The sequence below is a fragment of the Mus musculus genome, chromosome 3, assembly GCF_000001635.26.
Source record: "Mus musculus strain C57BL/6J chromosome 3, GRCm38.p6 C57BL/6J".
NCBI classification, from domain to species: domain Eukaryota; kingdom Metazoa; phylum Chordata; class Mammalia; order Rodentia; family Muridae; genus Mus; species Mus musculus.
Window position 1 is genome coordinate 142,816,658 of NC_000069.6, and position 18,147 is coordinate 142,834,804.

At 36.6% G+C, this 18,147-nt stretch overlaps 1 protein-coding gene across 1 annotated transcript in view; it reads right to left on the reverse strand.

Moving 5' to 3' along the window:
* Pkn2 (protein kinase N2) overlaps positions 1 to 18,147 on the reverse strand; it is a 91,103-nt gene that overhangs the window by 25,756 nt on the left and 47,200 nt on the right. Inside the window, exons 4-8 of the mRNA NM_178654.4 lie at positions 13,840 to 13,957; positions 12,527 to 12,672; positions 12,224 to 12,437; positions 4,862 to 5,047; positions 3,880 to 3,989 (exon numbers count right to left, since the gene is read on the reverse strand). Of these exons, the coding sequence (NP_848769.2) occupies positions 3,880 to 3,989; positions 4,862 to 5,047; positions 12,224 to 12,437; positions 12,527 to 12,672; positions 13,840 to 13,957 (774 nt within the window). The remainder of the gene's footprint in view (positions 1 to 3,879; positions 3,990 to 4,861; positions 5,048 to 12,223; positions 12,438 to 12,526; positions 12,673 to 13,839; positions 13,958 to 18,147) is intronic.

Here is an 18,147-nt window from a genome sequence, read left to right on the forward strand (position 1 = left end):
GGGAGTACATGAGCTAAGTTATATTAGGCAAGTACAGTCAGTTAAAAACGCGGACACCAGAACTAATTATCCTGTGGATGCAAACTCAGTAGGCGTTTGGATAGTAAGTAGGCTCCATTTTAGCTCCACACTATACATTTTTGGAAACTTGGACAGGTCACTGTAGCTACTCTCAGATTTGGTTTGCTCATTTATAAAGCATACTCAATAGTATCAACCATTTGGGGAAAACTATAGAAATGCAGGCATAGCACCCAACTTAACCTCAAAACACATTAATTTTTATTATTATTACTATAATGTGCAATTAAATAAATCTACTCTAGCAAAATGATGGGCAGATGTAGAACAAGACAGCTAATTATAGTGAAAAAGAACAAAGGCCTTCCCTCAGAAAGACTTGCCTCTGTGCAAAAGTTTGTATAAATTCTGACACTTTTTTGCTGTGGGTCTTTGAAAAGTTACTTCAAGTCTCAAAATCACAATCATCTCTAAAACAATTAGAATAACTGTACAGATCTTATAAGATTACTGAGGATTATATGGGACACTACACATGTCTTTTATGAACTTAGAGCAGTAATAGACACTTCAGTTTAGTGCATGGGCATAAATATCTCTTTCAAATCTTTGTGAAAGAAACCAAAGAACTAGGAAGAGGGAAAAAAAAAAACAACCAATTTTTGTTTTTTAAACAATGGGAAGAATGTGAACACATGCAATAAAAATCAGAGGTGACAATAAATGAGGTTAATATAGGTGACAGGAAGGATAAGAAATGGAATAAGATTTCAAGACAATAAGGAATGGAACTGAGGGTAGCTTCATTATAGACACTATCAGGAAAAAGAGACTTCTTTACCTAAAACCAAGATATAGAAAATTTAGTAGATGGTAAGAGGAATGAGAAATCTGGGATCTGAAGTTGGAGACCACAAACATTTGTGTGCTGCCTCACTTGGTGCTGGAAACCAAACTTGTGTGGTCTAGAAGAGTAGGATGCACTCTTAACAGTTGAGTCATCTCTCCAGCCTTTAATATTCTTAAAGACTCATGCTAGACAAATGTTTGGCAACTTACCCATATCCCTAGCCTCTCTCTTATGATCATTCCACAAAGCATGAAATTTCTACAATAGAATTTTGTTTATGTTAAGTAGACTTTGAAATAAAAGATGAGATTTGGCTGGACGCGGTGGTAGGCAGAAGCAGTACGCCAAGACTACAAGAGAAACTTGTCTGAGAGAGGGAGAGGAACTGAACATTCAACTATTTAGTTTCCCATCACTCAAATAATATTTTCCATTAGATTCAAATCAACAGCCTTATCTCAAAGCCTTGCTAAGGCTAAAGAAACATTATTCTGGTTGGGAGAAATTACACTGCTTGAAAATCTGAGGCAAGAATACTACATGTTTAAGATCAAATTGAGCTAAAAGTGAGACCCTGACCAAACAAAACAAAACAAAACACCCAACAAGACAAAACAAAGAAACAGCAACAACAAAATGATCTCTTACTTTCCTCGACTTCATAGCCTGTAACTAACTGGTAATGTGGCACCTCTCTGCCTCTGCTGTTTTACTTCACATCATACCTCTAGCTCACAGGGGTTTGTTTTGCTGGCAACACATCAAGCTCCTATCTGTGTTAGGGAGTTATCTGTTTCCTTTTTTGAGCATACTCTTTGGATCTTAGCAATATGTTTACTTTTCCCCACACCAGGTCTCAGGTTAAGTGTGATTTCCTCTGTGTAAAATAGTCTCTCCCTTCTGATCCTGTAATACAGATGATCCTGTTATACAGCTCACTTCTGATCCCTTGTTATATAGCTCTTTTTAGTCACTTCTGATCCCCTATAATATAGTTCTATTCCCTCACTTCTGTGCAGATTTTAAACTCTATTTACTATTTATCTTCTTTCTCTATAGGACTCTGTTTTGACCAATTACTTCCAGCATCAAGGATGATGCTTGGCACAGAATATAAAATCAGTGAATATTAATAAGCCTGTGAGTTATACTGTAGCTATGTATCTCCGTAAACTGTATTTCTATAAAATGCCTGGCATATATAAGCTGATCAGTATAAATACAAAGAATGGTCTTACAGATGGATGGGATTGACTTCTGATCTCTAACCAGAGGAACTCTAGAATTTATCCTTCTCCAAAAAAAATTATTTTCAAGCTCTTGTGATAATATTTTCTTTTTTATTTCCTTGCTGTGGATTCACATCCACTTTGCCTTTCATTTTCCACATACATTTTCTTTTATTCCTACTCCCATAATTTGCTTCACCTCTCTCCCTACCTTACGGTTCTATCTCTTGAAGAGATACCTAACAATGTACATGCCCTTCATCTCTTCTCCATCACATTTATTCTTTACATAAATCAGGTCAGGTTTCTTTATATGAATTTTCCATGCATGCTACCATGAAGCACATATACCTTAGTCTAGCAAAGTTATCTTTTAAAAGATGGAATCACTGGGCTAAAGATATGTTTTAGAAATGAGATAGTAGACTATTACAGATAGCTCTGTTGTAATAGTAAAGCCTGCAACTAATGAGATAGATACTGAAAAGCCAATGAAGTATAAATTTCTTAAGAGAACTTGAGAGACTAGTTTATGTTGTTTTTTGTCAGTCTGTACCTGGAAGTCCCGGGATGCAAAAGTAATCAATAAATATTTGATTAAATAGTAAATTATAATGACTGAATGATTCTGAACTGAGAATAAATTCTAGGATGAAAACATTTGCTGAAAATCAGACTGGTGCTCAGATACAGAGATTAGTTAGATTAGTAAAATAGTGAAAATGTATATCTGTAAAAGTTAACTGGCAGACATAATTTTGAGACAATAAAAGCCCAAACCAGGATGTTTACTTTGAAGATAATCAGATAAATTAGAAGCACCTTACAGACAGAAGCTAGAGGTAACTGGCAGCACTTCCACAGCTACCATATACATGTTTTCACTGGTATCTATAACTTTAAAATATGATAGATAACATTGATCTCCATGTTAAATAGTAAAATCTACTACTTTATTTTAGCTCACAATACAATAAAGGCTGAGTATTTTTCTCCTAGATCAATGGATAGATTTAAATCTAAAATAAAGTTCTTTGCAGATTTAAATGTAGTGTGCTGCCTTCCGTTATACAGACACAGCCTAAATTCTAGTTATTTACATCATTCATGAGAGACATTTTGACAGAATGGCAGCTAGGAAAATGAAGTGTAAGAGCTCTGTTCAAAATCAAGTATACAAATCTTGGGACAGAAGAATCACTTCAGTAAATAGATTGAATATTACTCAACATACAATTCACTACACAATATACAAATAGACTGTATATTACTCAATAGCTGAGCACAGCAGTGGCTGGGCACTGAATTCCAAATACAGGATGAGGAAGGAACACTGGAGATTGAGCCAACTGAGGCGATACAGAAAAAGGAATACAGAACAAGGCAAAAGCACACACATATATTGTAGTATGTGACTTCACCACTGCAACATTTCTAGTTGATATAAACTACACATTTTCAAATTATTGCACATTATAGCTATTTGCTAAACAATCAGATATATACCTATGTATTAAAGACAAATTTATGTACAATCCCTCAGATGAGAAACATAAAAAATATGTACACACTTCTAACTTTATAAACTTCTGGCATATGAATATAATACTGCAGGATCTCTGAGGTAGAGGCCAGCCTGACCTATACAGGGAGGTCCATGCTTGTCTGAGCATTTAGTGAGACCCTGTCTCATCACAAAATAACAACAAAACAAAACTTCTAAAAGACTTCCAATAAATAAAAATAACACTAATTTCAAGTAAGAAGTCCTGATCTTACCCTGTCTAGTTCCAGTGTAAACTTCTGGTCCCACGACTGATTTGAAATGGGTTTCCAGCTAGTTTGACCAACCACAGTATTATCTAGCTTCAAAACAGCACAAACATCATCTGTAATTACAATTTTAAGTTGGGTTAAAAACTTTAAACTGTTAAAAGACAATTATCACTAATTTATAGCATGAAGAAACTGAAGACACTTTGAAAAGGATGTTTTTATAATCAATATTGAACTGTTTGTATTTTAATTGGCTTTCTTTAGTATCAATGAAATTATCTATTGGTTTTGATAAAAACAAACACTAAGTGCTATTTTGCATATTTAAGAATGTATCACCCATCCTGCTTATTCCTGTATCTACATTAGTCATCTATTGTCCTCTACTGAGTTTGTTAGATAGAGAACTTACTGCCTCAAATGATTCTCACTTTTATTCCTCTCCCATTTTCCCTCTAAACACAAGAGAGCTCCTCCAGAATGCTGCCCTGTCCCCTGCCTTCCCTCCTAGTTGTATGTTTAGGTGTGCTTTATTTATCAATATATACGGTGACATCCTCAGCATGCTCCTAAGCCTTACTCTTGCTTTTCCCAACACCGACTGCAGCCCATCTCAAATGCTGTCTATCCCAGCACATATCTCATTCACTAACAAGTTCAGTTTTTACTGGTCACCAAACCATTAAAACAACCAAGATGGAATCTACCAGGAGGAAAAATCTCAGTGTCTACAGCTCTTCATTTTGGTAAAAAGAGTGATATTCAGGGTTTCATTCTTTCAAATGTTTTTATTTATCATGTAGTTTCATTCATTTTTAATAAAGTAAAATACGTTTTGTTTGTTTTTTTCCTACTATAAATTTTAAAAATGTAAAATAATGGCAATTGAGCTCTTTGGTCCTGTGTGGACACTTCCCATTTTGCCTGTTCCCATGAGAAGGCCCTTCGAATGTGTGGCAAGACTTTAAAAGTATGGTTACTGAACTGGACAAGTCATCCGTTTTCAGGAGGTTGCGACTACTCCCACTTTTACTCTTGCTGGTTCTGCTCATAAAAGACGATCTGTTGTCACTTGGACTCCACCCAGGTAGTGCTACCGACGTTGCTTTTGACCGTCCAGGTACATTCTCTAGGATATCTTGGCACCCCATAAGACGAACTTCCAAAGTACCTGTTAATAAACAAATATACAATAAGAAAAACAATCGTGATATACAAAGTCGTGTCTGTTATCTGTTCAGAAAAGGAAAAAGAGGATGATTTGCTAATGTGACAAAAACTCTTTGTACAGAGAATCTGTGAGGAAAGTATGACCCTTCTTAAGCTAAACAACTGAAAACCCTTAATTATGTCAACAGCAACAATTTCTATATAAGAAAAACCAGCACCAGTCTGATTGGTAGGATATACTTGCTACTCTAGAACTGTGGGGATAGCCTATGATTCACAGAGCCTTCTAGTCCAGCCTGGGTATCATAGGAGATTAAAACAACAACAGAAGAACAATTCTTACCAAAGCTAACTCTAGGGCACAAATTAAGTTAAATAAAAACACATATAAGAATATTCCTTTTGGGGGCTGCAGAGATGGCTCATGGGTTAAGAGAACTGACTGCTTTTCCAGAGGCCCTGGGTTCAACTCCCAGCAACCACATGGTAGCTCACAGCCATCTGTAATGAGATCTGATGCCCTCCTTCTGGTGTGTCTAAAGTCAGCTTCAGTGTACTTACATATAATAGTAAGTAAATCTTTTAGAAAAAAGAACATTCCTTTTATAATCAAAGATTATGCAATTACATGGCTAGAGAACACCAGCATTGGGAATAGATATAAAGAATTCTGAGTGGCCCCATGAGAAGACCAGCAGTCTCAACTGACCTGGACCCCAAAGATCTCTCAGACACTGAGCCACCAACCAGGCAGCACCCAGCAGCTGATGTGAGGCCAATGACACACATACAGCAGAGGACTGCCGGGTCTGGCCTCAGTGAGAGAAGATGCACCTAACCCTTGAGAGACTAAGTATCTTGAGGCCCCAGGGAGTGGGGAAGCCTGGCAAGGTGGGGTGAGGTGGGGTAAGAGGAGGGATGGGGACATCTTCTTGGGGGAGGGGAGAGGAACAGGATGAGGAACTGTTGGAGGGCAGACCTGGAGGGGGTTAACGACTGAACTGTAAAAAAAGATTTTAAAAGCATTTAATATCTTTGAAAAAAGAGATGAGGAAAATGTCTATTTTTGAATAAATGCTTAATAAACTACACTAGTGTGATGCATCTAGTGAAGCACAGAATAAATCTGGGCTGTGCTATAACTTGTGAATATATAACATAATTATTAATTTTATATATTTTTACAACTTGAATCAAAGCTAACAACTCCCTTAGATAAACATAATCATAGTAGAATCAAAAAAGACAATAGATACTTTTATTTTATAAATAAAATTTGAAATAATACTTAAAAAATGTTGCCTTGCTGTTCACATTTTAAACAGTACAAACACTTCAAGAAGACTATTTAGTAAAACTGTCGTTATACGTTTAAATGATTAAATTTAATATTTACAGGTTTTAGTTACTAAAAAGAAACTGTAAAACTTGCATTTCTAAATAAGAAGTAGGAGCAAAGCTCCCCAATTCAAACAATTAGCGAAAACCAAACCAAACCAAAACAAAACAAACCCACACCAAGCAATCAAAGCAAGCCATGGAAGTGTTGAAAGACACCAGGTCACAGGCAGTGAGGGTCAGTGGTCCCTGAAGGATGAGAAACAAGTCCTAACTTAGGCTGATCCTATGATGGTCCCAAGACTTTCTAGAACATGCTGCCTTCAGCGGAATCCAAATCTTAAGGAGGCCAAGACAGCTAGAGATATCCTTAGATCTCCATGTTCCTTTCTGTCACATTCACTCAGGTACTAGCCAGCCCGTCTGAGAATGAAATACTAGAGGCAGGGAAGGAGACCTTAAGAAAAGACTAGAAAGAACAACACTCTCTATATACATGTAGGAACAGTGATCCCACCAACCACAACTGAAAAAACCTCTAATTCACAGCACACTACAGGGAGTATTCAGAAAGATTTGTGTTACAATAGTAAAAGTTAATTACTCCCACATGACAATCTTGTACACAGAGACCCTAAAAATTATACATACAACATCAAACTCTTCCTATGTAGCTGCACCCTAGAACAAAGCTAAGAATACTTACTTGGCAAGGCAAACTCTGCAATGCCTGCCAGCCAATCAAAGATTATCAGGTGAGTTTGTTTTGTATCACTACATTAAATATTAACACATAATGACTTAATAAGAGACTTGAAGTAGATGTCACAGTTAGCAGACAAGGACATCAAAATAGTTACATCTATATTCCATCTGTTCAAAGGTTGAAAAGAGACATCGAAGAAATGAAAAAGTTCCAAAGTACAAAATTTCTAGAGACAGAAAGGACATTTGTCTAAAATTTAACAATTATGCACTTGACGGACTTGGTGGCTGTTTGAGCACTGCAAAAGAAAAGGTTGCCTGACTTAAAGACAATAGCATCAGAAAGGATTAAGACACCAGGGAAAAGCACTACCCATATGTGAATTATGATTTGACTTAGAACCATGTAAGTTCAACTGACACTTTTGATAAAAAGCAAACAAAAAAGGAAACAAATAGGTATTTTTAAAAGTTGGCTTAAAGCTCTCAAAATTTTATGAAGCTCATGAATACCAAGTCAAAGAATTGTAAAGTTTATGTTTTAATTTTTCAAAATGTGATAAACAGAAAACACTGCAGGCAGCAAGAAAATAACACCACATACAGGAGAACAGCGACGAGGATAACAGGAGCTTTCTCATCGGAAACAAGAGCAAAACCACATTCAATATGTATATCTGATGCCTAAAACCCTCCTGTAATACTGTCCTAAAAAGTGAGTACTGATCACAATGGTACAAAGAAATGTATTTCCTAAGAAAGCCATTAACCTGTGTACTTAGGACGGGTGAGCCACAGACTAATTAGCAGTAGCAGACTTGTTAGGTGGGAAGAAGAACAGTCTCCATCTCTGTTCCCAGTGTGTTAGGTTGTGGAGCAACGAGAGAAGCTTAAGCAGAGTGGCTACGCTTTCTCTGTTAGTTTTAAAGAAACAACTTGTTGTGCTTGTGTTTTATTTATACTGCTGTTGTAATAGCAAACTCTCCTTATTTCCAGTAAATACTCAGCTGTAAAAGTTTCCTGGGGAAACTGAAAACATCTGGTTACTCCTTCAAATCCTGGTGGCTTATTAAATATTTCATTAATTTCCATCTATCAGGACATGACAATGCTTACCACCTGCTTTCATTTAGGGCAAAAAATTCCAGAGGGAGTTAAGATCTTTATTAAAATATCTAGAGGTTTTATTATTTTATGAGATGGCATAATTACAATTGCTTATAACCACATTAGAAATAGGGTAAAACTGCATAATCTTCACCTTCATAAACCATAATACAAAAATGTAACACAAGTGAATCTAAGAACTAAATGTATTCATAAGCAGTAGCCATGAATTCTATTAGAACAAGTAAATACTTTTTTCCCAATTCAGTATTGCAACAGGTATTGCTGTTTGAAAATGAGGTCTTCTATGTGACGCAGCCTGACCTGGAACCCTTGATCCTCCTTTCTCAGCCTCCAGGGTTGGGATTACTAGCATGCACCACTATGCTGAGAGAAAATGTCAATAAATTCTATAGAAAACAAAACTATGGTACAAAAGCAAAAAATGGGATTCCCCCATAAAAACAAAATCCAAAACAGTCTTCACCATGAAAGCTGCTGAGAAGGGAAGTTAAGGAAAATTGTTTACATTTCTGTGAAAAGACACAAGCTAGAAAGACCAAAGACGACAGCAGTGAACAGGTGACACAAATGACATACACAGCACATACTAAGATGAATACCAGGAGTTTCTGGTTTATAATTCCTTCTGAAACTTCACTTATGATTTAAGACAAATACCTAAAACCACCGTAACCTCTTAATAAGCAAATCATGTACAAAAATGTAATTTAAAATATCAGAAAGGGGAAGTTGCACCTGTTTAGAGCAGTTTTTGTAGGTATTATAGACATGTGAGCATGCATGCACTCACACTCATACACAGGACTGTATGCACATACACACAAATACTCATGCACACACAGCAATGCACCTCTAAAAAGGCTACACATTTTATAACTCAAAGTATGACATCCCGGAAAAAGGCAAGGTGTAGAGCTGGGAGTGGTGGTAAATATCTATAGTCCCAGAACCTGGGGGAAGGGAGAGGAACAAAATCATTTAAACAAACAAACAAACAAAAATGTGAGGGGCTGCCAGGCAGGCTTGTAGATTGGAGACAAGGTAGGGACTGACAGGTACAGAAGGGAAATATAATAGCAGATAACCATCGTTATCTATACCTGGAAAATGTGCACAGAGAGTGAACTATTATATACTATGGACCTCAGATCATAATGACGTGCCAGTGCAGACTCACCAACTAAAAAAAAAAATCTGTGATGCATGCCATAACCCTACTACTCAAAAGTATTACCATAAGTCCAGTGCCATCTTGGTATACTGAGTGACTGCATCCAAAAATTACACCCCTAAAATGCAAATGAGAAAAAGACGGGAAAAAACTGTACACCTAAATACATCTGTGCCAGTTTAGTTTGAGATGTTAGTAGCAGGGGAAGTGATGAACACATAGAACTTGGGCTTATGAAGGATCTATTACTTGTACAAATTCTGTATGTGCCTATTATAATGTCTCTAAGAAAATCAGGTTATTAATTAAAACTAATTAATAAGTAAAAGACAAATGAGAGAATAAGATTAGAAAAATCTACAAAGAGGTCATATCATAGAAAAAAATATCATTTGTAGACCATATAGAAAAATGGCAGAGGCAAATGTTTTGTTTAAAAAAATTTTAAATTACATTAACTGATGGACTGTTTGTGTATTCATGTAAGTATGCATGCATGTGTTTGTATACCATAGGACATCTTGTAAAATCATCTCACAGGCTCTCAATTATGCTCTGAGACAGGGGTCTCATATTTGCACAGGCTGGCTTCACTCTCTAGTAAGCGCCTTTGCTTTATTCAAAAGGTTTTTACCCTTAGTTTATGGGAGGGAAATCTAAACCTTTTGAACCATTGTCAGTATAGAAATTTCTGTTACTCAAAGCGGTGCCTCAGACCACACTGGAATTTATGCTAACAAGGTGTCACACAGTAGGTCTCTAGACAGCTTCATAAGGGAGGAAGACATTCCTAGAAAGACTAATCATAATATTAGGGGTTGGGACTTTGAGTCATCTAAAACTGATGTCCTGACCTCCTATGCAGGGCAATTTCCCTCACATGGTAATGATTCATTCAGTCACACCCACATACTAAAGTCCCAATAACATGAGGACATCTAAAGCTCAAGAGAACTGCCAGGGTGGTGAAAGATACTTACTGACCTAAGAACCAGAGCGCCCTGTTTAAGGACCTCCGAGGGCTTGCATTTTGCCTTTGGCTCATCCCACTCCCCTCCCCCCACCTTTAAATTATTTTTGTAGGTTAGCATACTAATGAGCTTTGTTCCAGCCTTTTCAAACACGTGTGTGACTGTACCTCATGCTTGCTCACTTCCCTCCCAGTGCTTCCTGGCCCCCTGATTGGTTCCCTTCATTTCACCCTCTTCTGCTTTATTACATATCTTTCATTCTTCTCTTCTTCTACCCTCTTAAGAGCTCTTTATCCATTCTCATGATCCTTTTTCTGGTTTCATCTCTTATGCACATACAACATACTGTTCGCCATGTAAGATAAAACATGTGGTATTTGTCTGAGTCTAATTTGTATTCTTTATAATAAAGCTGTAATGGAAAGTATAGTCCTACATGAGTTTGTTAAATTGTCTCAGAGAATGGAGGCTAATGAATCTCTCAGAAGTGCAGATGACCTAGAATCTGTTGTATATATATATATGTCTGAAGTAAAGGCAAGCGTATAGAATAAGCTTATAAAGTTTAACATAATTTCCAGTAATTATCATTAGAATTATTATATATTTTGGCAGCTATTATAAATATAAATGGATAAAACTATATAGTTATAAGACACTGACATAAGATATTAAAATGATCCAATTCCACCTTAACAACAAGATTCATATTATATCCAAATATAAATTTCATTAATACAGAAAAGGATATTTGCTTCACATAGTAAACACAGGAGAGTCTGGAGATGTCCTATTTAATATCAGACAAGTCAGACTTGTCATCAGTTTGTTTGTTTTTTTTTATAAAAAGACAAAGAAGTCAATTCATGAGAAAGATATAACAATTATATGCATAGATAAAACAGAGCCAAAAACTGAAACACATACAGAAGTAAAAGAAGAAATAGAGACAGCTCCAGAAAACCAGCCAGGAATCTCTACCCCACTTTCAATAACGGCCCTACTAGCATAGCTATAATAATTTGAAAAACAACAACAGCAAAGGAAATAACAAGTCCTTGTGAGGATGCAAAGAACCTCTACATGCATTGTTTTGGAGAATGTTAAGTTACATAACACATGTCAAAGTTTGATGACTGTTCAAATTTTAAATACAAAAGAATCATATGACCGAGCAAGCACATTGCTAGATGTGTCCTTCTACAATGAAAACAGGTGTTCAAAAAAAAGCTTCGAGAGGTATTATTCACAATATCCTGCTGGTAAAAAAGAACCTAAGTACCAAAACAGAACGTGCTATAAAACTATAACATGGACATCATTCAGTCAAACGATGAATAAGTGTGCTCTGTGAAATGAGCCAGATATGTAAGGAAGGCCCATTTCCATGAAACCGCTAGATAAGACAAGAACCTAAGTAGTGGTGCTGGGGCCTAGGAAAAAGAGTGCATTGAATGGACACTGGTTTTCTTTAGGGATGCTGAAAATGTTCTAGAACTTGACAGTGATAATAATGCTTGTGTATTATATTACAAGCCTCTTAGAAAGCTTTCTTTCAGAGCTGAGCCCTTGTGTGTGCTAAGCAAGCACTGTTCTACCAAGTTACGTTCCCACCAATTAATCCTTATTTTTAGACAGGGTTTTACTAAGCTGTCCAGGCAAGCCTTGAACCTGCAACCTCCTGCTTCAGTGTCCCACGTAGCTAAGTTTACATGCTGTGCCATCAGCCCCAGCAAATAGTAAAGTTTACTATATGAACCTAAAATATAATTGAAGGAAGGTCCTGTACATATGCCTCTGACTCCAACTATTAATCCATACTCTTATATAATCAAAACCAAGACAGTTACATTCTACGCACCGGTTAGCGCCGCTGGCTTGGACAGTGTGCTATACTGGTTCTGCGTGGACAGCATGCTCTGCCGTGGACTCAGGGTTGGTGACGCAACCAGTGAAAGCTCCTCAATGACGACACTGCTTTTGGGGTGATTCCTGGGGAGCTCATTTAACCTTTGCTCTAGTGAATACTTTAAAAGGTCCAACTTCTGACTTGATTCATTAAATCTCGCTTGTGCCTTGTTAGGAAAAGAGATATTGTTGTCATTTAAGCCAGGATATTCTTCAAATAACATAATAAACGGCTAAAAATTGTTTTTAAAATTACTTCTGAAAGCGCTTTTCTGTCTGTTACTTTTCCTGAGCCAAGTAACTTCATGACATTCTTTGCACCTTCGGCTACTGCAAATTCTATCTTAAAATGATGTCTTAATTCTTCCATCCGAAGCTCAAGAGGGCTTATCACAGGTTTTGCTAGGAGAAAAAAGAAAGAAAATTTACTATTAATTGAATCATAATTTAATGTACTGGTTAAAAAAATCAGGAGAAAGAAATGAAATATTGATATAACCACAATAGTAATAAGAAATAAAAGGTTAAAATATAGAATGTTGTTTTAGCCAGCCATTACACATCTAAATCACACATCTGTCAAAAGGCTTTAGATCTGAGGATACTGCTATATATAACTTAATGAGATAGAAACATAGTGGATATCCACACTAGCAAATAGGGACACAACCACCCCTGGAACAAAGTGTTTGAAGGAAACACCGAGTCTGTACTGATAATGTAAGACTTTTGTTCTTGTCAATATTTCCTAAACAGTATAACAATTTATATCATGTTTTCATTGCACTAGTTATGATAACCAACCCCCAATGACTTAAAAGTATATGAGAGGATACACAAATATTCTCTGCAGATATTATAATTTATTCCAATTACGACTTGAGCATCCATAGAACTGGGGATCCACTAGGGACCTGAACCCCATCTGAAGATACTGAAAGACAATTGTAGTTTCTGGCTCTACTTTTAACAACTAGCTCAAAAGTCTCATTGGAATAAAAATAAAAAAAAAAAAGAAAGAAAAAGAAAAATGCTAAACAAAAAAATACTTTTAAATAGCCACCCACTTCTTAAAGCATTAGGTAAAAATATCTGACTGCTTATTGAAATATAGAAATATGTTCTACATATGAAAGACAAAGGGCAAATAGCTGAAAGCAACCATCCCAAGTAAAAGTAAACAAAACCTCCCAAACCGAAACTTTTCTTCCCCTTTAACCCTGCGTGATTGCCTCGTTTCCTTTTTAAAAGTTTTTTTTTTTTTAAAGATTTATTTTTCCATTTTATGTGTGTGGATTTTTTTTTTTTTTGCTTGCATTTATGTATGTGCATCACATGCATGAATGGTGTCCACAGAGGGCAGAACGGGTCTCGAATCCCTGGGACTGGAGTTAGAGATGGTTGTGAACTGTTGTATATGCTGGGAATCAAACCCAGGTTCTCTGCAAGAGAAACAAGTGCTTTTAACTGCTAAGCTGATTCTCTTGCCCCAACTGCCTCTTTTTTAATGACATTTATTTAGCACCCTATGCTTGTAAAAGACAACAAAATTTAAGTGTACTGCATCACCATTATCAAAAGCCAGCTCATTGGTCTGGACGGCCTGAAGAATCTGCATCCGGATGACTTCTATTTTTGTCTTGCTATCCTGTAGCAGTTGCTGCGCTGTACCATGGAGTTTCCGATCCTATCAAAAATGAAAAGGTAAGCAGAGAAAAGGATCACTCTTTCTTCTATTCTGAAAAGATCAACCGATAACCCAGCAATTGAAACGGTTAAAAGAACTATGCACAATCTAAGAATAATGTTTGTTTTGTGAGACAAAGACTTACTATGGAACCTTTGTTGGCCTGGAACAGAGACTCACCTGCCTCTGCCTCCTGCAGTGGTGGAATTAAAGATATGTGCCACCATGGCCAGCTTCTAATGAATAATCTTAAACACACACACACACACACACACACACACACACACACCCCTCACCAAGACTTTAAAGTATTACAGAAAAACAACTTTCTGGTTCAGATAACTTGAGGGAAAATAAATGAATCATACTGATTGATTGACTGACTGATCACATTACTGGGGATTGAATCCAGGACCTTATCCATAATAGTAAGTATTCTACCATTCACTTAGCTAGAGGTTCAAAATGTTTGATTCATATATAAATATATCAAAATGACCACTATAAGCAGTTGTGGTATATCCATAATCTTCTATGTATGCTTTTAGTATATATGAGTCATAAATGAACCTAAAAGCTCACCTTTAACATATTTTTCAATACACACTATTATTAATTCTGTGATGCTGAGCCTCATTCGGCACTGAGCTAAACCCAGTCTCACAGTGATAATATTAACTAGTTTTCAAGCTATATTTTAAATCTTTATAGACTTACTCATCTGCACTAAACACTTGTAGCCCGGGACCCAATTATTCCCATTTCTCCTCTCACCTTGTCCTAGTACAAGGGTTCTATTTATTCAACTTTCTTTTCAAGGGTCCACATACAAATGAAATCATACAGCATTTTTCTCTCTAAGCCTGGTAAATTTCACTTGTTGTGAAGCCCTCTGGGTTTAGGTATATTATTACAAATATAAAAATGTTACAACTTAAAATTAAAAATTATTTATTTAGTTTGTTCTTGAGATAGAGTTTCTCTGTGTAGGCCTAGCTGCCCTGGTACTTGCCCTGTAAATCAGGGTGGCTTCAAATTCAGATATCTGCCTGTCCCTGCCTCCCAAGTGCTAGGATTAAAAGCATATATCACCATCCCAAGTGAAAAATTAAAATATATTTTTGTCGTTGGTGGTGTTGGTGGTGTGTGTGTGTGTGTGTAGGCATGAATGTAGTGGTCTGAGGACAACTTTTGGACACTGGATCTCTTGCTAGCATGGGCTCCTAAGCCTGCATCAGATCATGGTTGCACTGCAAGCACTTTCGCCTGCAGAGTCCCCAGCCGCTCTTCTTTTGAAAGGTAGCATAGTATTTCATTGCAGTTGTATGTATATCATACAATTTATCCATTCATCAGGTAGTAGATACTCTTTGAATATTAGTAATATTTTTAAAAATTCAAAATTGCTATTTTTCTCATCATTGGTTTAACCTAAAGAGGATACATGTTCCTTTAATATGATCAATAATAATCAGAACCACAATATCCAATGTTTACCTTACTAATGAAACGCCAAACAAATTTTAAAAATTCTTCCTGTCTTACTAAATTTTGGTAAATGACTGGAGAGACTGCTACTTTCACTGAGAACCAGAGTTCAATGCAGGGCATACATGCTGAGCAGCTCATAACCATCTATCACACCTGTTCCAGGGCACCCATTGCCTCCCTCTTGCCTCTGTGGGCTCCTGCACTCTCATGCATACACCCACATACATATCCATATAATTAAAACAATACATGTACATCTTTACATTTGAGTTACAAGTTCAGAGAGTATTCAAATACATGGGCAAATATCAATCAGACATAATATTTGTATTCCCTTAAATTAGACAAAAGAACATGAAACAGGAAAAACATTTTTCCTTTTCTTTTGCTTGAGTGTTAAGAACATGTTTGCTCAGAAACTCATAATTTAATCTGACATGAATCAAACTGTCTCATATGTGAAAATAACTACTTTCTGAAAGCTATTAGTTTCTTCCAGACTGTAAATGGAGATGCTGCTCTCTGAATACAGAGCTTCAGCATTAGATAATACTAAAATTATACCGCCTACTATATAATTATAGTTAAAAATATTTTAGAGCAACAAAAGAATGGTTCAGTATCTCAACTTTAAAATGTAAAATTATCACTAGTAAGAAAACTATGTAATACTATGCTTTTCAATAAAGCCATTACGTTCATTATTCTATCACAATGATAATAGTTTTCTCTCTATCTCCCTTCTCCTTCTCACCTCATATGAGACAGCTTCTTATGTATCCAAGGTTGACATCAGACTTATTATGTAACTGAGGATAGCCTTGAGTCTCTAATCTTGTCTCCAACATGCCTGGTTTATGCAGAGCTAGGGACTGAAAGAGGATTGTGTGCATGCCGGGCAAGCACTGTACCAACCAAACTACGTTCTCAGCCCAGAGGCTCTGTAAACTATTTTAATATAATACACAAGGAAAACACTTAGACTTCATTTTAAAACCAAATGGACTTCTCACCCAGATTGGTTTTAAAAGACCTACACAAATGTCACAGTGTACAGAGCCTTTTAAAACTGACTTTGGACATCACCTACCATCTTTAGGAGAGTATAGTTAACTACATATCAGTTTTAGGCTTTCCAGTATTTAATAAATTTTTGTTGTCGGTTTTGTGCTTTTAGACATTCAATGGATTTTTATTATGTAGAAAGCAATGGATAAAGCTGGCTCAAGGTATACAGGCTAGTTTACATACTTGAGAACTGCTGACTTTTATGGTGATAATGCCTTTGGGAGATTTTCATTATTTATTAGGGTTAGCCATAGAAAATGCCAATATTTAAGTTATTTTGAACATTTTGAACTGAAAAAAAAAACTTCTTATGGTCGACCTAATATTGACTAGTTAAAGTGAACACTAACAATAAGCACTTTACAATGCTCGATAATTATTTTGAATGCATATTTCATAATTATAAGCAAAAATAACAATGCATTTTATATTTTCAACTTTCACATTGTTCTTTTTTTCTTTTATTGAAAATAGATACTTCCCAACAGGACGAAGGATTGCAGTCTCCACAGGAGGACCAACCACATCAACTAACTTGAGAGGCCTTGAAGCCTCAAGACTTCAGGACACTGAACCACCAACCAAAGAACATACACGGGGTGAAACTAGGCCTCCCTGCACTTATGTAGCAGATGTGCAGTTTGGTCTTCATGTGGGTCCCAAACAACTGAAGCAGGGGCTATCCCAAAAGCTGTTGCCTGTACGTGGATATGTTCTTCTAGCTGGGCTGTCTTGTTTGGCCTCAGTGGGAGAGGATGTGCCTAGCTTCACAGAGACTTGCTATGCTGGGGCTGGGGAATGACAAGTGGGGAGGAAAAGCACGAGAGGGGCAGTGAGTGGGATGTAAAGTGAATAAGTAAAAAATAAACAAATAAATAAATAATAAAATGTTTACACACATACCACACACACACACACACACACACACACAGAGAGAGAGAGAGAGAGAGAGAGAGAGAAAGAGAGAGAGAGAGAGAGAGAGAGAGCGAGAGCGAGCGAGCAGATTCTTCTCCTACACAATACTTCCTGACCACAGTTTCCCCTCCTTACACTCCTCTTAGCTCCCCAAGGTTACCTCCCGGTACACTCTCTCTCAGTTTCCATTCAGAAAAGAGGACAGACACCTCCAAGAGAACAACTCAACAACCAAATACAACAAAACAAGATACAATAAGACAAGGCAAAATCCCTCATATCAAAGCTGGACAAGTATTTATTGTTCTTTACTTAGGCATAGTAGTGCATGCCTTTAATCCCAACACTTAGGAAGTGAGACAAACAGATCTCTGAGTTCAAGGCCTGGACAACACATTAAGTTCCAGCCACTCATACCTACATAGTGAGAAACTGCCTCAAACAGATAGATGGGTGGATGGATGGATAGATGAATTAATAAATGAAATTTAAAAATAGTTTTGAGGAAGCCAGGCTGGGATAACACATGTCATACAAATATACAACTATGCAATAATTGAGCCCATTACTATCTCAACTTTTCTATCATATTTGTAGCTTACTTTTCATATGTTAATTAGCACCATATACTGTTAAAATTTAAAATAAGGTCTGTACGAATCCTAACCCATGAAGCTTTCAGTTTGAAAGGGAGGCAAAGGGCTATTTCCCAATTA